Below are 25,726 nucleotides of genomic sequence, written 5' to 3'. Positions count from 1 at the left end.
CACCTGTGCCTGTAGTAAAGATTGAACCTGGACACCTCACGTTCCTCCAACCGGGCCAGGAGCAGAGCTCCAGAGGTCACAGCATTGAATGTAGTCAGTGACCTTTGTTACATCTGGGCCTGTAGTAAAGATTGACCCTGGACACCTCACGTTCCTCCAACCGGGCCATGAACCGAGCTCCTGAGGTCACAGCATTGAATGCAGTCCGTGACCTTTGTTACATCTGTGCCTGTAGTAAAGACTGTCCCTGAACACCTCACTTTCCTCCAACCGGGCCACGAGCAGAGCTCCTGAGGTCACAGCATTGAATGCAGTCAGTGACCTTTGTTAGATCTGTGCCTGTAATAAAGATTGACCCAGGACAACTCACGTTCCTCCAACCGGGCCATGAGCAGAGATCCTGAGGTCAGAGTTGAATGCAGTCAGAGACCTTTGTTACACCTGTGCCTGTAATAAAGATTAACCGTGGACACCTCACGTTCCTCCAACCCGCCCATGAACAGAGCTCCTGAGGTCAGAGTTGAATGCAGTCATTGGCCTTTGCTAGATCTGTGCCTGTAGGAATGACTGACCCAGAACACCTCACATTCCTCCCACCGGGCCACGAGCAGAGCTCCTGAGGTCACAGCATTGAATGCAGTCAGAGACCTTTGTTGGATCTGTGCCTGTAATAAAGATTGACCCTGGACATCTCACGTTCCTCCAACCCGCCCATGAGCAGAGCTCCTGAGGTCACAGCATTAAATGACGTTCGTGACCTTTGTTACACCTGTGCCTGTAGTAAAGATTGACCCTGGACATCTCACTTTCCTCCAACCGGGCCATGAGCGGCGCTCCTGAGGTCACAGAGTTGAATGCAGTCAGTGGCCTTTGTTACATCTGTGCCTGTAGTAAAGACTGACCCTGAACACCTCACGTTCCTCCAACCGGGCGATGAGCAGAGCTCCTGAGGTCAGAGTTGAATGCAGTCCGTGACCTTTGTTACATCTGTGCCTGTAGTAAAGACTGAGCCAGGACACCTCACGTTCCTCCAACCGGGCCATGAACCGAGCTCCTGAGGTCACAGCATTGAATGCAGTCCGTGACCTTTGTTACATCTGTGCCTGTAGTAAAGACTGACCCTGAACACCTCACGTTCCTCCAACCGGCCCATGAACAGAGCTCCTGAGGTCACAGCATTGAATGCAGTCAGTGACCTTTGTTAGATCTGGGCCTGTAATAAAGATTGACCCTGGACATCTCACATTCCTCCAACCCGCCCATGAGCAGAGCTCCTGAGGTCACAGCATTAAATGACGTTCGTGACCTTTGTTACACCTGTGCCTGTAGTAAAGATTGACCCAGGACACTTCACGTTCCTCCAACCGGGCCATGAGCAGAGCTCCTGAGGTCACAGCGTTGAATGCAGTCAGTGGCCTTTGTTACACCTGTGCCTGTAGTAAAGACTGACCCTGAACACCTCACGTTCCTCCAACCGGGCCATGAACAGAGCTCCTGAGGTCACAGCATTGAATGCAGTCAGTGACCTTTGTTAGATCCGTGCCTGTAATAAAGATTGACCGTGGACACCTCACGTTCCTCCAACCGGGCCATGAGCAGAGCTCCTGAGGTCACAGCATTGAATGCAGTCAGTGACCTTTGTTAGATCCGTGCCTGTAATAAAGATTGACCGTGGACACCTCACGATCCTCCAACCGGGCCATGAGCAGAGCTCCTGAGGTCACAGCATTGAATGTAGTCAGTGACCTTTGTTACAGCTATGCCTGTAGTAAAGATTGACCCAGGACACCTCACGTTCCTCCAACCGGGCCATGAGCAGATCTCCTGAGGTCACAGCATTGAATGCAGTCAGTGACCTTTGTTAGATCCGTGCCTGTGATAAAGATTGAACCTGGACACCTCATGTTCCTCCAACCGGGCCATGAGCAGAGCTCCTGAGGTCACAGCATTGAATGCAGTCAGTGACCTTTGTTAGATCCGTGCCTGTAATAAAGATTGAACCTGGACACCTCATGTTCCTCCAACCGTGCCATGAGCAGAGCTCCTGAGGTCACAGCATTGAATGCAGTCAGTGGCCTTTGTTACACCTGTGCCTGTAGTAAAGATTGACCCTGGACACCTCACGTTCCTCCAACCGGGCCATGAACAGAGCTCCTGAGGTCACAGCATTGAATGCAGTCAGTGACCTTTGTTAGATCCGTGCCTGTAATAAAGATTGACCCTGGACACCTCACATTCCTCCAACCGGGCGATGAGCAGAGCTCCTGAGGTTAGAGTTGAATGCAGTCCGTGACCTTTGTTACATCTGTGCCTGTAGTAAAGACTGACGCAGGACACCTCACGTTCCTCCAACCGGGCCATGAGCAGAGCTCCTGAGGTTAGAGTTGAATGCAGTCCGTGACCTTTGTTACAGCTATGCCTGTAGTAAAGATTGACCCTGGACACCTCACATTCTTCCAACCCGCCCATGAGCAGAGCTCCTGAGGTCACAGAGTTGAATGCAGTCAGTGACCTTTGTTACACCTGTGCCTGTAGTAAAGATTGACCCTGGACACCTCACGTTCCTCCAACCGGGCCATGAACAGAGCTCCTGAGGTCACAGCATTGAATGCAGTCAGTGGCCTTTGTTACACCTGTGCCTGTAGTAAAGATTGAACCTGGACACCTCACGTTCCTCCAACCGGGCCAGGAGCAGAGCTCCAGAGGTCACAGCATTGAATGTAGTCAGTGACCTTTGTTACATCTGGGCCTGTAGTAAAGATTGACCCTGGACACCTCACGTTCCTCCAACCGGGCCATGAACAGAGCTCCTGAGGTCACAGCATTGAATGCAGTCAGTGGCCTTTGTTACACCTGTGCCTGTAGTAAAGACTGACCCAGGACACCTCACGTTCCTCCAACCGGCCCATGAATCGAGCTCCTGAGGTCACAGCATTGAATGCAGTCAGTGGCCTTTGCTAGATCTGTGCCTGTAGGAATGATTGAACCTGGACGAGCTCCTGGAGCCGGTGAGGTGTCGTAGGGGCGCACGGCGGCGGTGATCCACGCACAGAAGCCCTCGCTGCTGGCGATGCCTAGGCCTTTGCGCAGCCCGCTCCCCCCGCAGGGGCCTCGGATGCTTATTTACAGTCCGCGCCGGTGCCCCGCCGCCACAATGCACCAATAATTACATCTGATCCGAGGCGGCGGGAGCGCACGGAGACGCGTCTTTGGAGAAATCAATGGCTCCATCTGCGGGGACGCGCTGACCCCGCCGGCTCCGGCCCGGGCCGGGTAAATATGCTTTTGATTAACTGCCACTCGAGCCGCTCTGCGTCCCTGCTCCATGGAGCCGTGTAGGACTTAATGAGTATCGACCCATCGGGGACACCGGCAGGCGAGGAGCACACAGCTCATGGCGGGGGAGCGGGGATGAGGCCGGCGGATGGAGCCAGGGCTGCAGAAACTAAAGGCGTCCGAGGCTAGCTGCAGGCCTGAGGGGCCTCGGCGCAGCTGAAGCCAGCTCTGTGGGGCCAGGGGCCCTCAAAACAACTGTGTAGGGCCCCCCTCAGCGCAGCCAAAACCGGCTCTGTAGGGCCACGGGGCCTCAGCGCAGCTAAACCAGCCGTGTAGGGTCTGAGGGGCCTCAGCGTAGCCAAAACGAGCTCTATTAGGCTAAGACACCTCGAAACACCAACAACTAACTTTGTAGGGCCGAGGTGCCTCAAAACACCTAAAACCAACTTTGTAGGGCCAAAGTGCCTCAAAGCACTTAAAACTAGCTCTGTGGGGCCAAGGCGCCCCAAAACCCCAACAATTAGCTCTGCAGGCCGGAGGTGCCTCAATGCAGCTAAAACTAACTCAGTAAGCCTGAGGGGCCTCAATGTACGTAAACCGATATCTTTAGGTTAAAGGTCCCCAATGCAGCTAGAGCTACATCTGTAGGCCTGATGTGCCTCAACGTTGCTCAAACTACCTCTGTAGGGCAAGGTGCTTCAAAACAGCTTAAACCAGATCGGAGGGCACAAGGTGCGTCAATACTGCTGAACTAGCTCTGCAGGTCTGAATTGACTCATTGCAGCTACAACTACCTTTGCAGGTCCAAGATGCCTTAAACTAGCTCTGTAAGCCCAAGGCGCCTCCAAGGGGCTAACACTAGCTTGATGAACAAAGGTTCTGTAAGCCGGAGGTGCCTCAACGCACATAAAACTAGCTCTGTAGGCCTGATGTGCCTCGAAAAGTCTAAACTAGATCTGGGGCACCAAGGTGCCTCAACTCTGTAGGGCCAGGACTGCGATGAGGTAGTTTTAGTCCCTAAACAAAGCTAAATCTACCTCTGTAGGTTCAAGGTGCTCAACGTATTTAAGAACAGCTCTTTAGGCCGGAGGGCTGTCAATGCAGGTCCAAGGTGTCTCAATGCTGCACGAACAGCTCTTTAGGCCGGAGGGCTGTCAATGCAGGTCCAAGGTGTCTCAACGTATTTAAGAACAGCTCTTTAGGCCGGAGGGCTGTCAATGCAGGTCCAAGGTGTCTCAACGTATTTAAGAACAGCTCTTTAGGCCGGAGGGCTGTCAATGCAGGTCCAAGGTGTCTCAATGCTGCACGAACAGCTCTTTAGGCCGGAGGGCTGTCAATGCAGGTCCAAGGTGTCTCAACGTATTTAAGAACAGCTCTTTAGGCCGGAGGGCTGTCAATGCAGGTCCAAGGTGTCTCAACGTATTTAAGAACAGCTCTTTAGGCCGGAGGGCTGTCAATGCAGGTCCAAGGTGTCTCAATGCTGCACGAACAGCTCTTTAGGCCGGAGGGCTGTCAATGCAGGTCCAAGGTGTCTCAACGCTGCACGAACAGCTCTTTAGGCCGGAGGGCTGTCAATGCAGGTCCAAGGTGTCTCAACGCTGCACGAACAGCTCTTTAGGCCGGAGGGCTGTCAATGCAGGTCCAAGGTGTCTCAACGCTGCACGAACAGCTCTTTAGGCCGGAGGGCTGTCAATGCAGGTCCAAGGTGTCTCAATGCTGCACGAACAGCTCTTTAGGCCGGAGGGCTGTCAATGCAGGTCCAAGGTGTCTCAACGCTGCACGAACAGCTCTTTAGGCCGGAGGGCTGTCAATGCAGGTCCAAGGTGTCTCAATGCTGCACGAACAGCTCTTTAGGCCAGAGGGTTGTCAATGCAGGTCCAAGGTGTCTCAACGCTGCACGAACAGCTCTTTAGGCCGGAGGGCTGTCAATGCAGGTCCAAGGTGTCTCAATGCTGCACGAACAGCTCTTTAGGCCGGAGGGTTGTCAATGCAGGTCCAAGGTGTCTCAACGCTGCACGAACAGCTCTTTAGGCCAGAGGGTTGTCAATGCAGGTCCAAGGTGTCTCAATGCTGCACGAACAGCTCTTTAGGCCGGAGGGCTGTCAATGCAGGTCCAAGGTGTCTCAACGCTGCACGAACAGCTCTTTAGGCCGGAGGGCTGTCAATGCAGGTCCAAGGTGTCTCAATGCTGCACGAACAGCTCTTTAGGCCGGAGGGCTGTCAATGCAGGTCCAAGGTGTCTCAATGCTGCACGAACAGCTCTTTAGGACGGAGGGTTGTCAATGCAGGTCCAAGGTGTCTCAACGCTGCACGAACAGCTCTTTAGGCCAGAGGGTTGTCAATGCAGGTCCAAGGTGTCTCAATGCTGCACGAACAGCTCTTTAGGCCAGAGGGTTGTCAATGCAGGTCCAAGGTGTCTCAACGTATTTAAGAACAGCTCTTTAGGCCGGAGGGCTGTCAATGCAGGTCCAAGGTGTCTCAATGCTGCACGAACAGCTCTTTAGGCCAGAGGGTTGTCAATGCAGGTCCAAGGTGTCTCAACGTATTTAAGAACAGCTCTTTAGGCCGGAGGGCTGTCAATGCAGGTCCAAGGTGTCTCAAAGCTGCTCAAACTACCTCTGTAAGGCCAAGGTCGCTCAACAAGGATAAAACCCCAGCTGTAGGGCCAAGATGCCTCAACGCACCTACAATCAGCTCTGTAGGCCGGAGGTGCCTCAATACGGCTAAAAGGAACTCTGTAGGCCTGATGTGCTTCAACGCGGACCAAACTGTGCACAGTTTTACTTCCATGTCGACTTGGCAAGTGACCCCAAGGAGCATCATAAACATCGGAGCTTAGGCTGACCTTGCCGAGATGCCCACTCCTGGGCATTTTGGCAAATGTTTCTAACTTTCTCCATCTGTAAATAACCTTCACCGCAGTGGAATGAAGTAGTCATTGCTTGGAAACTTCTTTTTAACCCTTCCCAGTAACAATTTGCAATTTTTTTTTAAATCTCTGAGAACCACAAACGATCATCTTATGAACAGTTGGGTACCACTTCCTGATTATCACGAAATCGTGTGTACTTTTTTTTTTTATAGCAGCACTTGATGGAATTAACTTTGCAATGGATATGGACGCATGAGGGCACGCTTTCTCCCACATAAGGTTTCTTAATGTTGGCTGAGTTTATTAAATGATTACACAATGAAAGCTTTGTGTGGTATTTTTCACACAAGGTTAGATTCATCGATGGTGATATTTTATGGGGACCAGATAAATGTGAGAAAAAGAACATTAAAAAACCATTGAAGGTGTAACATAATTTCTCAAATGACTGTAGCTCTAAACAACAGAACTGGTGCACAAAAGCGTAGAGGTGAAAATCCAAGTGCATAGAGAGGAGAGTACAGGTGACAGGGTAAGAATGGATATTGAAACAGTCAAACGGAAATTCAGATACGCAGACTGGATCAAAAGGACCCCACGGTGTACATGTTGACAAGGTATTAATGGAACAAGAAATCTACTGTGTTTCTAATACGGTTGTAAAGTGGCCTTCTCCAATTTGTCCAACTAGTGCCTGCAACGTTGTACCCCAGGTGGAGCCATCGTTTGTTCAACAAATTCAAACTTTCCTGCACTATGGCTCACAGGGACTGGACTGATAAAGGTAACACCACAGACAGTTCGAAAAGGAGTACAGCTGTTTCAGTGTCCTGAAGGTGTCTTCAAGCACGCTTGGAAACTCTACCAGTCCAAAAGGTAATAGGAGATGCACACACACCAGAGGGCCACCCTGAACTGACCCATGGGAAAACTCCTGTGTTAAGCATAAAAGGCGAACTGTCTGTGCTTCATCCAACATTGGAGGAGTTCTGAGTTTTCAGTTTCGGGAGGGATTCTGGGCCTTTGGATGCGATTGCTGTATTTCTTATCTAGAATATATGCTCTTTGTGGTAACCTGGCCTGTTTGCTCTTTCCAGTGGAGCGAATATTAGCAATATTCTGTTCGCATTCTCGGTTGTGGCTTTCTCCGCCTGCTGTGAAAGGTGTAGTCTGAGTTAGGTGGGTCCGTTATAAACCATGAATCCCTTTGGCACACCCCGCAAAACGAAGCGGCTCCTGTAAAAACATCCTCCTTGAAGTAATCGAAGCCTCGGACATCCCAACCAACATAGTCTCTAACAGAGAAGTAAGTCCAGGATACTTGGAATTCCAAAACCCCACAGTCAAATGCAACATGATCAAGAGAAAACAAAAAAAACAGGAAACGGGATGGAGCGGGTAGTATGGGTTCTGCTGCACCAGCACCAGAGGAGTTGGACTACTATATCTTCACGAACACCAATTTCTCCAGACTTCTCAACTCCTTCAAGGCCATGCATTAGAGGTGGATGACATCCCATTGTCAAATTATTCACAGACGAAGAACTCCTGGCTCAATCTAAGTCATTCGTCCCCAACCAACCAACCCCCTCAACCAAAGCATCCTCCACTTCCCTCAAGACTGGAGAGAAGCTTCTAAGGTCGACTACTTGCCAATGATCCATGCCCATTGCTGTAAAAGATCAATGAGAAAGCAGTCTGTGCCCAGCAGATGAGCGCACTCCTGCACAGATAACAGCTGTGATTCAGGTCACACAGCAGGACAGAGACCGCAACCAGTCAGTGGGTGACAACAACCTTCCTTTTGACCAACTGCAGTGGCCCAAGTGTCTTCGACCCAGCAGCAGCTTTTGACAGTGATGATCACTAAGCCCTATTCAACATTCCTGTTGCATGAATGGGCCTGACAGACTTGCAGCAGTTCACTTCCTACTAGAAATGACAACTGCAGGAGCACAGCGCGCTTTGATATACAACATAACCAGAGTCTCTCATCAGAGGAATTCGAATACTGTTCCCTTGGAGTATTCCTCGCCAACAGAAACATTAAGATCCATCCGTGTGAAAATAACACAAACATGTACTTGAAGTTTGGATCTGGTCCAGTCATCGTCTGCTTGAAGGGCAGCACTTCATGCCTTCAAGGCCTGAGTCACAAGCCTAGACATGAGGCCGAACCAACTCACTAACAGAGTTTGCCAGAATGTCAATAACAGGAAGCAAGCAAAAGTTTCCCCTCCCCATGTACAGTGCGCTGTTGTGTCAGTTTGTGCTTTGTAAATACACACATCTATACATATTTGCAACAGATGTGACTTAATTACAAATAAGTTAAGAATTGGTAGATGAGCTTTGCGAATCATTGCAAAACATTGCTCATCTGTGACAGCATGCAAGCACTGTCCTGGTCTTTCTGTGGTTACTTCACCTCCTTATCAACTGGGATGCTTCAAACACTGGACTGCACACTGGCGCCCACCTAGATCAGCGAAATTAAGCATATAGCCAGTTGGTGCTAGAACTCCGAGCCCATAAGGAACCAGACAAGTATGCTTGATGCCAGAATACAAAAAGATTCTATGAATGAACAGCTCTCTCTTCCTGCAATGACCAAACACAAGGCCCAGCATATGGACCAACCAACCAATAGGATACCTGCTCCCATGTATACCTACTTGTTACAGACTTCTCTTACTTAACAACATTAACAAACACTGTCACCAACCACAACAAGCCCTGAGAAAAACAAAACGGTTACATTTCAAACCATCTGAAAAAGAAACTGATAACACCTAACAAAATGGTCCGTCAATGTCAGCCACGGCAGGCCCTAATCCCTGTAGCTCGATTCATTTCCATGAGTGCAATTGCATAAAAAAACGTACATTAGGTTTAAAGCCTTTGCGTGACCAGGTTTATACCAAATACGAAATTTCTATCCACAAACCTGGCATAATCATTTAGTAGGGTACAACTTTGAAGTCAGAAAAACTTGTTAGTGATAAATGTATTGTATAATAGTGAAACGTACTTATTCATAATTTTTTGTGGTATTGTAAAAAGTGTTATAGTATATGTAAATATATGTTCTGTGCACGGCAACGAACAAACCTCAGACGTTGTTAAAAATGTCCTCAAAAAAGTGTTGAAATTTGTAACTATTTGAAAAAATCAAGTACAAACATCCAAGGATTAATTACCTTAGGGTGTGATTCTGCGTAAAATAAAGTACAGGCAGAGGCAGAACAAAACAGTGACCGGGTCCTTCTTGTTTTATAGCATTATACGTTGTCCTACCCGGCCACAGTGTAGGACACAACCCCAATCTTTGTTACACAAACGCAAAGCCCAGCATATGGACCAACCAACCAATAGGATACCTGCTCCCATGTATACCTACTTGTTCCAGACTTCTCTTACTTCACAACATTAACAAACACTGTCACCAACCACAACAAGCCCCGAGAAAAACAAAACGGTTACATTTCAAACCATCTGAAAAAGAAACTGATAGCACCTAACAAAAGGATCCGTCAATGTCAGCCATGGCAGGCCCTAGTCCCTGTAGCTCGATTCTCTTTCTTTCTGAGAATTCTGCAGAGCCCGATGAAGGAGACCCCCCACTTTCACAAATGGGGAGAAACATCAGTGAACATGTGCAGCAAGGTCACAACAATCTACTCTGTTTCTGTCAGGAATGTATTTGGGACGGACAAAAAAATCAATTTGTTACAGTGGGACCCAAAACCCGCTTTTAAAACCCACCTTCTCTGCCTGAAATCCCTCAGAGGAGTCTGCATCCTCTGGACTTCGGATGCTGCAGCACCAGCCACAGCTGTGTTTCAGAACACTCATCATCCGACATAAATATGGAGCACTCAATACAGTTTACAAAAATATCGCCCAACTTGGTGTAGATTTTCTATTACTAACACAAATGGGGTGCCATTTTTATTAACAACAGTTGGGACACAATATTTTTGTCAAGTTATATTTAATTCATTATATTATTGCACAATACCCTAGTGACCTCATCATAATTACAACGCCAGGACCCTTGTATAATCACTTCTCTGCCTCATTCGACCTGTTCCATAATCACTTCTCTGCCTCATTCGACCTGTTCCATAATCACTTCTCTGCCTCATTCGACCTGTTCCATAATCACTTCTGTGCCTCATTCGACCTGTTCCATAATCCCTTCTCTGCCTCATTCACCTCAACTTGTTCAATAATCACTGCTGCCTCGTTCAACCTGTTCCATAATCACTGCTCTGCCTCATTCGACCCGTTCCATAATCCCTGCTGCCTCAACCTGTTCCATAATCACTTCTCTGCCTCATTCAACCTGTTCCATAATCACTTCTCTGCCTCATTCAACCTGTTCCATAATCACTTCTCTGCCTCATTCAACCTGTTCCATAATCACTTCTGTGCCTCATTCAACCGGTTCCATAATCACTTCTCTGCCTCATTCGACCTGTTCCATAATCACTTCTGTGCCTCATTCGACCTGTTCCATAATCCCTTCTCTGCCTCATTCACCTCAACTTGTTCAATAATCACTGCTGCCTCGTTCAACCTGTTCCATAATTACTGCTCTGCCTCATTCGACCTGTTCCATAATCCCTGCTGCCTCAACCTGTTCCATAATCACTTCTCTGCCTCATTCAACCTGTTCCATAATCACTTCTCTGCCTCGTTTGACCGGTTCCATAATCACTTCTCTGCCTCGTTCGACCGGTTCCATAATCACTTCTCTGCCTCGTTCGACCGGTTCCATAATCACTTCTCTGCCTCGTTCGACCGGTTCCATAATCATTTCTCTGCTAATTCGACCTGTTCCATAATCCCTGCTGCCTCAACCTGTTCCATAATCACTTCTCTGCCTCATTCAACCTGTTCCATAATCACTTCTCTGCCTCATTCGACCTGTTCCATAATCACTTCTCTGCCTCATTCGACCCGTTCCATAATCACTTCTCTACCTCATTCGACCTGTTCCATAATCACTTCTCCGATCACTTCTCTGCCTCATTCGACCTGTTCCATAATCACTTCTCTGCCTCATTCGACCTGTTCCATAATCCCTTCTCTGCCTCATTCACCTCAACTTGTTCAATAATCACTGCTGCCTCGTTCAACCTGTTCCATAATCACTTCTCTGCCTCGTTCAACCTGTTCCATAATCACTTCTCTGCCTCGTTCAACCTGTTCCATAATCACTTCTCTGCCTCGTTCGACCTGTTCCATAATCACTTCTCTGCCTCGTTCGACCGGTTCCATAATCACTTCTCTGCCTCGTTTGACCGGTTCCATAATCACTTCTCTGCCTCGTTCGACCGGTTCCATAATCACTTCTCTGCCTCGTTCGACCGGTTCCATAATCACTTCTCTGCCTCGTTCGACCGGTTCCATAATCATTTCTCTGCTAATTCGACCTGTTCCATAATCCCTGCTGCCTCAACCTGTTCCATAATCACTTCTCTGCCTCATTCAACCTGTTCCATAAGCACTTCTCTGCCTCATTCGACCTGTTCCATAATCACTTCTCTGCCTCATTCGACCTGTTCCATAATCACTTCTCTGCCTCATTCGACCTGTTCCATAATCACTTCTCTGCCTCATTCGACCTGTTCCATAATCACTTCTCTGCCTCATTCGACCCGTTCCATAATCACTTCTCTACCTCATTCGACCTGTTCCATAATCACTTCTCCTATCACTTCTCTGCCTCATTCGACCTGTTCCATAATCACTTCTCTGCCTCATTCAACCTGTTCCATAAGCACTTCTCTGCCTCATTCGACCTGTTCCATAATCACTTCTCTGCCTCATTCGACCTGTTCCATAATCACTTCTCTGCCTCATTCGACCTGTTCCATAATCACTTCTCTGCCTCATTCGACCCGTTCCATAATCACTTCTCTACCTCATTCGACCTGTTCCATAATCACTTCTCCGATCACTTCTCTGCCTCATTCGACCTGTTCCATAATCACTTCTCTGCCTCATTCGACCTGTTCCATAATCCCTTCTCTGCCTCATTCACCTCAACTTGTTCAATAATCACTGCTGCCTCGTTCAACCTGTTCCATAATCACTTCTCTGCCTCGTTCAACCTGTTCCATAATCACTTCTCTGCCTCGTTCAACCTGTTCCATAATCACTTCTCTGCCTCGTTCGACCTGTTCCATAATCACTTCTCTGCCTCGTTCGACCGGTTCCATGATCACTTCTCTGCCTCGTTCGACCTGTTCCATAATCACTTCTCTGCCTCGTTCGACCGGTTCCATAATCACTTCTCTGCCTCGTTTGACCGGTTCCATAATCACTTCTCTGCCTCGTTCGACCGGTTCCATAATCACTTCTCTGCCTCGTTCGACCGGTTCCATAATCACTTCTCTGCCTCGTTCGACCGGTTCCATAATAACTTCTCTGCCTCATTCACCTCAACTTGTTCCATAATCACTGCTGCCTCGTTCAACCTGTTCCATAATCACTGCTCTGCCTCATTCGACCTATTCCATAATCCCTGCTGCCTCAACCTGTTCCATGTCTTGCATACATTGTACTTTAAGTACACAATTATTTAATTTAGTTACAACATCATCTATGCTGGGTTTTAAATCTGAAGATATTGTTGTACCTTGGCCGAGGTCAAACAACTCCCGGCGTTCTTACTTGTGACTGCCTAGATTTACCCTTGTCTGGAGCTTGCAGATTTCCAGATACTTAAAAGAAAGTGTGTTCCCTCTTGGACCTAGAAACAAAGCATGGGCAACATATAAATGCATTCACAGGACACCTTAAAATGCCTCCATAGATCTCACTGTACCACACATTAGGCACTCCTCGCTCTCAGAGAAGGGCATCCAGCATGGTCTGAATTTACGTAGAACGTTACAACTCATCACTGCCCTCTTTGGTAGGATATAGAAGTTGACTCTGGAAGTAACAAGAAGAGGCATTACCGGCAGAGGCCCAACCCACAATTCTCCCAAAATGGCAGCCAGAATGGATGAGAGCAGGCTGTAGTGCTCCCAGGGCACTTCTATATTGCTATCTTCGACCCACAGTGCTAGAGCCACACTACATGCCCCTGGTACCATATTAGGCAGGGCTTCAGTGCCCACGTGGCCTCAGCATAAGTTCAAACTGCCGGTGACACAAGTACAAGCACTAGAGAAAGCGGATGCAAGTCCCCAACCAACGTGCACAGTAGAACCATTTACCAGGTCAGTGCTTGAGCTGTGCAGTCCAAGAACACAGGGGTAAGGATGAACTTCCACGCTACAGTACATTCCTCTTGGTAAGATGCAGTTAAATACTGGACGTTCATCAGAGCGCTGATCAGCAGAACTCATTAGTGCTAGCACACCACAAGAACTGGAGAGCACAACATCTCCACTGGCGATCACATCTCCGGATACATGGCCTAGAGCATACAACGAGGATACTGAAGTCACCTCTCACCAATGCAGAGACATCAAAAACAATAAGTGTTGTTTGCTTTACAGTTCACAACAAGCACTGGTCACTGGCCAGTATCTCAGGATGGCACCAGGTCAACACTGGTCCAAATGCATGAGTGAGTGATGCCCTCAGGGCACTTTAGAGGTCTGCAGGACATTTTGTTTTACACCAAGGTTTGCACTTTTACCTCCTTAGCAACAGATAATCAACAACAGGAGAACAGGTTTCATCAATGAGACAGTGTCTCAGAGTAACCAGAGGTCCATCTGGCACCTTGGTGTGTGCTCAACGGTTATCAAAGGTTCGGGAGAGCATTTATACCCAACAGCTTGCACGATTAAGGAGGTTTAACAAGAATCAGACAGCAATCGGGAAACATTCATAATCCACTGAGCAGAAATAATGCATTAACAGTTTTGTAGACGGGAAGGTGCCAAATACCTTTATTGTGGCCAGCTCTACAACAGTAAAGTTTGTAACCCAACAAACGCTGCTTTTGGGGTCTTCATGCCGACTGTATAATGGTCGCTTGTGATATGCATCTACAGGGTTACATTTCACTAAGAGCACCACCATCTTCCCACTTGTAACTTGGGGACAAGGCCACACAGACTCATCTGGTCTTGCCTGCAGTCCAGGATGCTTCCTCTTGTTCCAGAAGAATACTAGAGCACCAACATGAAAAATGTAGATGCAAATGCCCTTTTCAATGTTAATCCCCCAAAAACGGTAAAATGTTGGTATCCGCAGCGTAAAAACTTGTTAATTCGAACCAAAAGATCTCTGGGGACCTTTGCAACTCCATCTTACACCAAGAGGCAAAATGGCATTAAAAACACTGCATATTCTGCAGTGGGGAAAAGTGCATCTAAAATTAGGAATACGATAAAACATGGAAACTGAATGAGTGCATTCATATGGAATTGGATAAATGACAAGAACGGGAGTGTGTTATAGCAAACACACAAATGCTATAATAACAGCCTCAGAAGCATAAGCCAGAGACATCTTCCTTGAAGGGAAGATTGTGGAGTAGGAAAGACAGCGACTGGGACAAGAATGGAGCACAATCACACAAGAGTTATTGAAGTAAGAGTTGGAGAGGCATACATTAATGACAGGGGTCACTTTGTCAAGATCTGTAGTGTGACCTGGGGAAGGAAGGTTCTTACCTGTAAGATGTGTTTATTCTTATCTTTACTGGAACTGCAGAGAGAAGACAAGAAAAGTTTCAGGTTTGTGGAGTGCATAACATACCTCACTCCAAGCACAGGACAACTGTTTGTATAAACTTACTGCAAATAGGGGTGCACAAAATCAAGCAAATCTGTTAATAGGGATGTCTAATACAGATTAATTGGGGCGGCACGTACATCATGGGCATCGGGAACAAGAAACGCCTAAAAGAATGCATCGTAATCGCACCTTCTGATAACTAAACAAGTGCTTCTCCTTCTTCTGAGAACTCACTCTTTCACACCTACACGCACACACATGTAGACCTCAATCGCTTACTGAAGACGAGATTGCAAGGACAAAAACCTGTACCATTTTCAGGGTTGTCTGGAAGACCTCATGTTGTCGGTTCTTCAAAAAAGTTAAGTGAGAGAAGTAAAGAAAGTGGGCTTTGGGTCAGCCCCTTCCATCCCACTCCGGCCCCGCATCAGCCATTGGCTTTTATCTGGATTTCAGTTTTATCACTGCGTAGATGGGCTGTCCACCAAGGCGAAGAAATTTTAAGTTAAACAAAAAGTGGTTCTGTCGGGTAGAACTGACGTAGGTTGATGATGCTATTAATGCAATTTAAAACATAAGCTCTCTAACACAGCGATAAAGCCGTCTTAGCACTTTATGAATAAGACATGGAAAAAAAGGAAAAGTTTTGCACTGAGGTTATTTATATCAGAATTACTTCATTCATTGATATACATATTACTAAAGTAGACTGTAAAGATCAAAAGTAGGCATAAACATGAGGTGCATATAAGTGACAGATGTGCATGGTGCTCAGGTGGTGAACATTATATACAGTGTAAGTATTTTCATATATACAAGTGTTAGCAATAGGCCAGAGGTTGATTTCAGTCCAAAGACTCCTATCTTTCCTAGTAAAGAATCCTGGTGCTGGACCTAGAAAAAGTGTTGAGGTTTCGAACCTTTAGTGCTCTAATGAGTGGTCACAGCGGGTCTTCCTCAAGGCAGGGGGGGGGATGACAGTCCTATTGAAGGCCGGGTGTCTCAGCCTGGAACATTGGGGCACAATAGCCAGTTATCTCAAGTACTGGGTCTGACTGCGAGCCGGAGTTGGATAGGACCTCGGACCATCCTTCACACATACTGATTTATCCAGTGGGGAGAGGAGTTGGCCGAACGGTGAAACATCTTGTGATTCTGGGCAAATCACTTAATCTCCCCGTGCCTAACAAAAATGAATGTGTGTCCTCATGTAACATAACTGGTGCTATGTAAAGCGCTCCGATACCTGATTTGGTTCGGATCAAGTTCGCGCTATATAAAAACTCTGCAAAAAAAACAAACAAATAACCTACGTTTGTTCTACCCGACAGAATCACTTATTGTTGAACTATAAACTTACCCAGGTTCTGAGGGACACAGGGTCACCCCTTTTTGTTAAGTATGACATTTTAAGGACAGTTACTTGTTCCCATTAAAGTCAAACTGTATTATTTGTTAAAGACCCCACCTGAAGTCGAGAAATACCGCAAAAGACAATGCAAAAGCTAAAAATAATATATAATAAAATCAAGATTTTTTAAAAATAGAACCATGAGAAGTCAGTAGGAGCAAGCACAGGCATAATAAAATCAAAAGCTTATTCTTGAGAAATTGCAATTCTGCATTTGAAGCATGATGCAGATCTTCACGACCGAAATAACAAAGGGAATACATGTGTTAGAGTGATTATTTCCCCTCCCACCTTGGCAAATTTTGACTTCTTAAGATCAGGAAGCAAAATGTCACAGAAGGAGTTCTTGGAAAGAGAATTGAGTGTGCAGTGTTCTTTTCAGGCCTACAGTCAACTAGTACTATGTATGATTGGGGCGACATCAGATAAGATGCTCGCTTTTGCCATCACATTCTCCACTGTAGCCTCATCAGCTGGTCAGAATGCCAATAAATCATATTTAAATGGGAGAGGTTTAGCTGTTCAAGCGAAAACTTTAATCCCTTCGCTGCGGGGTTTATTCCCCCGCTGTGCTGGGGGGGGGGGGGGGGGGGCGCGCACAGCACCCGCATGCTCATGACGAGCTGAGCTCGTCATGAGCTACGGCGCTCCTGTGCTCATGACGAGCTGAGCTCGTCACAGGTGCATTGGCTCCAGTGGAACGCTCAGCACAGCAGAGGAATTCTTCCCGCGCCGGAGCACCGTGCCTCATGACTAGCTCAGCTCGTCATGAGCATGCAAAAGGTTAAAGTTTGTATAAATCTATAACCTGATTATTGCTCATTCCAGACACATTCTCTTAAGGTCTCAGTGGCATACCTGGGAATACAAAAGCCCCAGTGGGCAAATGCCACAAAGGCCTTGTGACAGAGGCGTGTAAGATTAGTTTCTAGGCGAAGGAAAACAAAACTATTGTTTCAAAGGGGAAACGGCCTGAACAACGTGGGCAGAGCCACATGTGCCGTTCCAGTGCAAGAGCAACCGCAATTGCCTTAACCACGCATGCGTGGTCAGGGCAATGCACGGTCTAGATGCCGAGATGGGCGGGCCCAGAATCAGGAGAGAACGCGGTGAGGTAAGTGGGGGTGGGGCCGGATTTTTTTTTGGGTTGGGGGGGGGGGGGGGGGGAGTTGAAAAGGTTGGGTTATAGGGGTTAGGGCTGGGGGCGGGTTGTTTTTAGTGCTGGGGGTCTGGGTTGCTTTTAGGGCTCATGTGGGGGGGGGGGGTCGGGATAGTTCTGAGGGCTTGGGGGTCAGGGTTGTTTTTAGGGCTCAGCAGGGGGGGTTGGGGTGATTTTAGGGCTCAGGGTGGAGTTGGGGTACTTTTTAGGGCTTCGGGAGTCAGGATAATTATTAGGGTTGGGGGGAGTCGGGTAGTTTATAGGGCTCGGGGGGGTTGGAGACATTTTTAGGTTTAGATTTAAGGTCTCAGGATGGGGTGGGATACTTTTTAGGGCTGGGATCAGGGTAGTTGTTAGGGTTAAGTGCAGGTAGCATAGGGTGTGATCTTAACCACACATCTATATACCAGTCATGCCTTTACCACAAAGTTGCGTGGCAAAGTCATGTGTGTGGTAAAGGCATGTGTGTGGTAGAGATGCATTCATGGTTTAGGCAGCGTAGTTTCTTTATTTATTTGGTGTTATCTATAGCGCGAACATGACACTGTGTTGGGTATCAGAGTGCATTACAATTGCATTTCCAAAACCATTAATGTATCCATGTCATCAGTTGATGTACCATGAATAGCACTAAACATTAAGCTTAATATACATATATACAATCCCACAAAGGGTTAATGATCGACAAGAGGTAGCAAGAATACGATTATGATAGGTCCCTAGACAACAGCTAGACTGTTAAAATAAGGGAGATATTTCAATCAATCAATCAGTGACACTTATAAAGCGCGCTACATACCCGTAGGGTCTCAAGGCGCTGGGGGGGGGGGGGGGGAGGGCGTGGTTGGCTGATCGGAGGTGGCGTTTGGGAGCTTAGAAGTTGACTCGGCTGTTGAGGTAGCTCGGGCCTTGGTCGTGTAGGGCTTTGTGTGCGTGGGTGAGGAGGCGGAAGGTGATTCTTTTGTTGACGGGGAGCCAGTGGAGGTCTCTCAGATGTCCGGAGATGTGGCTGGTTCGTGGGATGTCGAGGATGAGTCTGGCTGAGGCGTTCTGGATCCGCTGGAGTCTCTTCTGGAGCTTGGCGGTGGTGCCGGCGTAGAGGGCGTTGCCGTAGTCCAGCCGGCTGGTGACGAGGGCTTGGGTGACGGTCTTTCTGGTCTCGGTGGGGATCCACCAGAAGATCTTCCGTAGCATGCGTAGGATGTTGAAGCACGCCGAGGAGACGTTGTTGACTTGCCTGGTCATGGAGAGGGAGGAGTCCAGGATGACGCCCAGGTTTCGTGCATGGTCTGTCGGTTTGGGTGCGGTGCCCAGGGCGGGAGGCCACCAGGAGTCGTCCCAGGCGGAGGGTGAGGAGCCCAGGATGAGGACCTCAATCAATCAATCAATCAGTGACACTTATAAAGCGCGCTACATACCCGTGGGGTCTCAAGGCGCTGGGGGGGGGGGAAGCCGCTACTGCTCGAACAGCCAGGTCTTCAGCTTCTTCCTGAAGGAGAGGTGGTCTTGGGTCAGGCGCAGGTCGGTCGGGAGGGAGTTCCAGGTCTTGGCGGCCAGGTGGGAGAAGGACCTTCCTCCTGTCGTCGCTCTTCGGATGCGGGGGACGGCGGCGAGGGCGTGGTTGGCTGATCGGAGGTGGCGTTTGGGAGCGTAGAAGTTGACTCGGCTGTTGAGGTAGCTCGGGCCTTGGTCGTGTAGGGCTTTGTGTGCGTGGGTGAGGAGGCGGAAGGTGATTCTTTTGTTGACGGGGAGCCAGTGAAGGTCTCGCAGATGTCCGGAGATGTGGCTGGTTCGTGGGATGTCGAGGATGAGTCTGGCTGAGGCGTTCTGGATCCGCTGGAGTCTCTTCTGGAGCTTGGCGGTGGTCCCGGCGTAGAGGGCGTTGCCGTAGTCCAGTCGGCTGGTGACGAGGGCCTGGGTGACGGTCTTCCTGGTCTCGGTGGGGATCCACCAGAAGATCTTCCGTAGCATGCGTAGGATGTTGAAGCATGCCGAGGAGACGTTGTTGACTTGCCTGGTCATGGAGAGGGAGGAGTCCAGGATGAAGCCCAGGTTGCGTGCATGGTCTGTCGGTTTGGGTGCGGTGCCCAGGGCGGGAGGCCACCAGGAGTCGTCCCAGGCAGAGGGAGAGGAGCCCAGGATGAGGACCTCCGTCTTGTCCGAGTTCAGTTTCAGGCGGCTGGTCGTCATCCACTCGGCTACCTCTTTCATCCCTTCGTGCAGGTTGGCTCTGGCGGCGGCGGGGTCGTTGGTCAGGGAGAGGATCAGCTGGGTGTCGTCGGCGTAGGAGATTATGCTGAGGTTGTGTTTGCGTACGATGGCCGCGAGGGGGCTCATGTAGACGTTGAAGAGGGTGGGGCTCAGAGATGATCCTTGGGGGACGCCGCAGATGACTTCGGTGGCCTCTGACTTGTACGGTGGTAGGCGGACTCTCTGTGTTCTCCCGTCGAGGAAGGAGGTGATCCACTCCAGCGCCTTGTCCTGGATTCCGACGTTGCTGAGGCGCCGTACTAGGGTGCGGTGGCAGACCGTGTCGAATGCCGCGGAGAGGTCTGGGAGGATGAGGGCCGCTGTTTCTCCATTGTCCATCAGGGCTCGGATGTCGTCGGTGGCGGCGATGAGGGCGGTCTCGGTGCTGTGGTTGGCTCGGAAGCCGGACTGTGAGGGGTCGAGGGATCCGTTCGTCTCGAGGAAAGCGGCCATCTGCTTGTTGACGGTCTTCTCGATGACTTTGGCTGGAAACGGGAGGAGCGAGATGGGGCGGTAATTCTTGAGGTCGGTGGGGTCCGCTGTTGGTTTCTTGAGTAGGGCGCTGAGTTCGGCGTGTTTCCAGCTCTCGGGGAAGATGGTGGTGTCGAGGGATGTGTTGATGATGTCTCGCAGGTGGGGTGCGATGACAGCGTCGGCTTTGTTGAAGACGTGGTGAGGGCAGGGGTCGGTCGGTGATCCGGAGTGGATGGAGTTCATCGTGCGGATGGTGTCTTCGGTGCTGATCGGGGTCCAGGCGTGGAGGGTGGTGGTGGGGGGTGGTTGTTCGGTCATGGTGTGCGTTGGTTGGTTGTTGAAGCTGTTGTGTATGTCCGCGATCTTGTTGTGGAAGTATGAAGCCAGGGAGTTGCAGAGGTCTTGCGATGGGGTGATGTCGTTGTTTCCTGCGCTGGGGTTGGAAAGCTCTTTGACGATGTTGAAGAGTTCCTTGCAGTTGTGTGCGTTGTTGTCCAACCGGTCCTTGAATGCTGTTTTCTTGGCGGCGCGGATCAGCTGGTGGTGTTTCCGGGTGGCAAGTTTGAAGGAGGTCCTGTTGTCCGGTGTCGGTTCCCTTCTCCAGACTTTCTCGAGGGCTCGGCAGTTCTTCTTGGAGCTCTTGAGTTCGTCGGTGAACCATGGGGCTTTCTTGCTGCCGGGTCTGCTGGGCGGGGTCCTCAGTGGGGCGAGTTCGTCCGCGCAGTTGCTGATCCACTTCGTGAGGTTGTCGGCGGCCTGGCTGGGGTTCGCTGAGCTGGCAGGAGGGTGCTGGCTCAGGGAGGTGGCGAGCTGGTCTGCTGTGATCTTGTTCCAGCTTCTGCGGGCGGTCTGTTGCTGGTGGTGGTGGGTCGTTGTTTTCTTGAAGGTGAAGTGGACGCAGCTGTGGTCCGTCCATTGAAGCTCTGTGGTGTGGCTGAAGTTGATGTCCTTGCTGGATGAGAAGACAGCGTCGAGTGTGTGTCCGGCGAGGTGGGTGGGGGTGGACACCAGTTGCTTGAGTCCCAGGTTGGTGAGGTTGTCGAGCAGGGTGCTGGTGTTGCGGTCGTTGTTGTTCTCCAGATGGAAGTTGAGGTCTCCCAGGAGGATGTAGTCAGCGGAGGGGAGGGCATGTGGGCTGACCTCCGTCTTGTCCGAGTTCAGTTTCAGGCGGCTGGTCGTCATCCACTCTGCTACCTCTTTCATCCCTTCGTGCAGGTTGGCTCTGGCGGCGGCGGGGTCGTTGGTCAGGGAGAGGATCAGCTGGGTGTCGTCGGCGTAGGAGATTATGCTGAGGTTGTGTTTGCGTACGATGGCCGCGAGGGGGCTCATGTAGACGTTGAAGAGGGTGGGGCTCAGAGATGATCCTTGGGGGACGCCGCAGATGACTTCGGAGGCCTCTGTCTTGTAAGGTGGTAGGCGGACTCTCTGTGTTCTTCCGTCGAGGAAGGAGGTGATCCATTCCAGCGCCTTGTCCTGGATGCCGATGTTGCTGAGGCGCCGTACTAGGGTGCGGTGGCAGACCGTGTTGAATGCCGCGGAGAGGTCTAGGAGGATGAGGGCCGCTGTTTCTCCATTGTCCATCAGGGCTCGGATGTCATCGGTGGCGGCGATGAGGGCGGTCTCTGTGCTGTGGTATTTCCTCATATAGAACGATTTTGCTTCCTTTTTGAATGCCGCGATGGATGAGATTCTTCTAATGATAGGCGGAAGAGCGTTCCAGATTCTAAGAGCTGCAGCGGAGCACAGCAGAAGGTCTGCATGGCCCCTGGAGACCCGGCACCCTCCTGGATAGAGTGAGTTTCTGGGCTAGGTAACCTGGTGTTTTGAAATGTATCGCTTGCTGAGTGATGCAAGCCAACTTGAATTGAATTCTTGCTTCGAAGGGCAACCAGCTGAGTGCTTTCAAATGAGGGGAGATATGGCCAAATTATTTGGATCCAGATATTAGTCTTGTGGCTGCATTAAGACAAGCTTTCAGTGGGGCTGTTGAGATCTTGGGGAGCCAGGCCAGAGTTGTGCATCCATACTCTATCCTTGATATGACCAATGCCTGAACTGCTGTTTTGAGATCTGTCTTATTGAAGAATGGTTTTAGTTTTCTAAGGGAGCTTGAATGGAACCGGGCATTTTTTGCCATTGTGTTGATATGTGCTAACATGTTCAGATTTTTGTCCAGTATAATTCCCAAGGATTTAGTAGAGTCAACAATCTTCGAAGTACACTTTAAAGCTGTGATTAGGTTGTTCCATTCTACTACATTTGATGTGCTTTTCTGGGGCATAATCAGCAGGAATTCGGTTTTATGAGAGTTAAGCTTCAGGTGGTTGATGGTTAGCCATTTGAGAGTTCTCATTAGTGCCTGGTTCACAGTACTTCTCTCTTCTGTCGATGTGAATTTGATGTACAGCTGAGGGTCATCTGCGTACATGTGGAAATGTAAATGTAAATGTAGTAGTATTTGTATAGCGCCCGAATCGACCCCCGAAGGGGTATCTCAGGTGCTTGTATGCATACCGCTGTGGAACCCTTCCTGGCTTTTCCCTGTGAAGTGCCCACTCCTGGGCACCCCCAAGGTGAAGCCAGGCATCCTAGCGTTGTTGGGGCCGTTGTGGAGATTAAGCAAGCTATTGCCCAGAGTTGCAGCGTGGGACCCATGATTAGAATAGGCAGAGGCGAGAATTATCAGGTCCGCGGAAATTGAGCCCCAGACCCGCCGAGGTGGGAATTGAACCCTGGTACCGGGCTAGACCTCTGAATCAGGGTCTGCCACTCTAACCATTGAGCCACACTTCTCCAGAAAGAAAGGTTTGCTTTTTTTAATATATCCGTGAGTGGTTCTATGTACGGATTAAATGACGCCGGAGATCGTGTTGACCGTTGCGGAACTCCAATCATAATTCTGGTTATACCTGACAATGCTTGGTTGACTATGAATTTTTGCGATCTGTTCTCAAGAAAGGAAATAAACCATTTTAGGACTGTTCCCTCTAGTCCCATACGGTTTTTCATTTGATCCAGTATTTTATCATGGTTTACCGTGTCGAAAGCCGACGAAAGGTCCAGCAGGATTAGGAGACATGTTTTGTTATGGTCGAGGGCAAGTAAAGAGTCATCCACGATGTGCAGAATTGTTGTTTCTGTGCTATGGTTTGGTCTGAATCCTGATTGGAAGTCATTTAACAGATTGAATTCCGAAATGTGAAGGCTCAATTGTTGCACACATTTTTTCAGGACTTTGGCTAGCATGGGAATGTTTGTTACTGGTCTGAAATTGTTGGGATCAGAGGGGTTTTCTGTTTTTTTTAGTTTAGAGTGGCGTGACTTGCCCAGTTTTAAGGCAGACCGGTATTTGGCCTTGTGTCAAAGAAGCATTGATGATCTTTGTTCATGACTGGATGAGCAGATGGTTTATAGAAGACAAACACTTTGAAAGTAAAGGATGGTTATAGTGATTGTTGGGTTTAGTGGTCGAAATGATCTTTGCAATGTCTACTTCACTGACCATCGAGAATTGTTTATTGCTTTTTCTAATTCTAACCACTTTCAAGGTCTTCGACTTCTTTTTCGAGCTCCCACTCCAATGAATTTGCTTTGTCTGTAAAGAAGGAGGAGAAGAAATCTTCACTATTTAAGATTGTTTTTATAGTGGCTGGTGCCGATTTGGCAGATATATTGGAATGATATTTTAGTAGATCAAATAGTTTCCTTGGTCTGTTTATTGCATTTTCCAGTTCTTTCCTGAAGAAGTCTTTTTTTGACTTTCGAATGCTTTTATTGTAGGTTTTCTTGGACTGTCTCAGTTGGGTTAAGTGGGGAGATGAAGGGTATTGTCGCCCTTTTCGCTCTGAAAGTCTCAGTGAACATCTTTCTTCATTAAGGGCACTATTAAACCAGGTTTTTTTTTTTATTAGGTCTCGTGGCGTTAACCGCGCGTAAGCGAGGTCTCGCCAGAGACCTATAGTCAGCGACACAGCTTTCCAGGAGACAGGATATTGCGGATTTAGGATTTACAGCAGGATTGTGTAGGATTACTACGGGGCTACGTGAGCCGGGCTAAGACACGCCCCCCATGCTGGTTGCCATTGCATGGGCAAGTCTTGTTTTTCAAGCGATCGCGAAAGTGAAATCGATCGCTTTGTCTGCCGTGCCTCCCGGGCTCGCTGCAAGAGAGAGCTGTGAATAATAACTGCCGGCAGCCCCGTGCTGAGGTGCATCATCAGAGCTGTGTGAATAATAACTGCGTCAGGCCAGTGCGGAGGTGCATCATCAGAGCTGTGTGAATAATAACTGCTGTGAGCCCGTGCCGGAGGTGCATCATCAGAGCTGTGTGAATAATAACTGGTCAGCCCCGTGCGTGAGGTGCATCATTAGAGTTGTGTGATTAATAACAGCTGTGAGCCCGTGCCTGAGGTGCATCATCAGAGCTGTGTGAATAATAACTGTGTCAGCCCCGTGCGTGAGGTGCATCATCAGAGCTGTGTGAATAATAACAGCTGTGACCAACAGCATACTCTTGCACACACTCTCACTGCTCACCAATTCAAAGTTTGCTTAAAATGTTATGCAACGCATTGTCATACACAATACCAATAACTCAAACTTTATTGCTGCGAGACCTATTGCATTGTAAATGCTTGTCTTTGTCAGTGATCCTTTTGATTTTTAAGGGGCTATGTCCTCAATAATGCTCAACATGGTCTTGTTATAGAGCTTGGTGAGGTCACTGACGTCAACCATGTTCTTAGATGGTTGCAATTCTATTTCACAGCAGGCTGCAACATTATCCCTATTGATTCCTATAGTGTCACAAGTCCATTTTTTGGGCTTAATAGGTTGTGAGGGCATTTTGGTTCTTATGAAGGGTATTTCAAAGGTAAAGATGTGATGATCAGACCAATCGCAGGGGGTGATTACAATTTTAACGATAGCTTTTTCTTTAGCTATGATCCAATCTAAGGTAGAACCTTTGGAGTGGGTAGGTAGATGAAATCCTTGGACCAGCGAGTGATCTTCAAGGAAGGCTTTGAAAATGGTGATCCGACTGTCAGTATGATCGTCCCAATGAAGATTGAAGTCTCTTAATAAAATATCATTAGACTGCAGTAATAGTAGTAGTGTCACACGTGCTTTAGACATGCATTCCTCTGTCATACAACCATTTCAAAGTCATCAGACTTTTTAAAACAGTTGCTGACATAAATTAAGAAGTAGGGTGTCAGGAGCCAAAAACTCAACTGTAGACAAACACTGGGGCTACTGTTTTCCAGCAGATCTTCAACAAACGAGAAAAAGACCTTTTACTTATTCGCCTGGCCTTCCCCCATGTGATAATGCTTCTGCACTCTGCTTGAGTTTGGAGATTTGCAGAGCTATTCCATGTCTGGACTGGAGGTGAGGATTATGCCTCCTTTCTTCACTTATTATTAAAGCCAGTTGTATTACCAAGAACCATTCAAAGTCCATGATGCATGTATGTAATCCCGCTTCTCTAGACCTTTTCCCTCCACTTCGGGGACTCTTTGTGTGGTGTAGTTCAGGCTTTGACAATTCGTGTATGATTATACCGATTGCT

General features: G+C 48.6%; 1 protein-coding gene across 3 annotated transcripts in view; it reads right to left on the bottom strand.

The window, feature by feature from the left end:
• PCGF1 (polycomb group ring finger 1) overlaps positions 1 to 25,726 on the bottom strand; it is a 174,431-nt gene that overhangs the window by 47,970 nt on the left and 100,735 nt on the right. For all 3 annotated transcript variants that reach the window (XM_086964573.1, XM_086964572.1, XM_086964571.1), the window contains one exon: positions 14,797 to 14,830. In XM_086964573.1, the coding sequence (XP_086820699.1) occupies positions 14,797 to 14,830 (34 nt within the window). The remainder of the gene's footprint in view (positions 1 to 14,796; positions 14,831 to 25,726) is intronic.

This window comes from Lissotriton vulgaris, chromosome 3_2 (genome assembly GCF_964263255.1).
Source record: "Lissotriton vulgaris chromosome 3_2, aLisVul1.2, whole genome shotgun sequence".
NCBI classification, from domain to species: domain Eukaryota; kingdom Metazoa; phylum Chordata; class Amphibia; order Caudata; family Salamandridae; genus Lissotriton; species Lissotriton vulgaris.
Note: the sequence above shows the minus strand (reverse complement) of the source record. Positions and strands in the feature narration are given on the sequence as shown.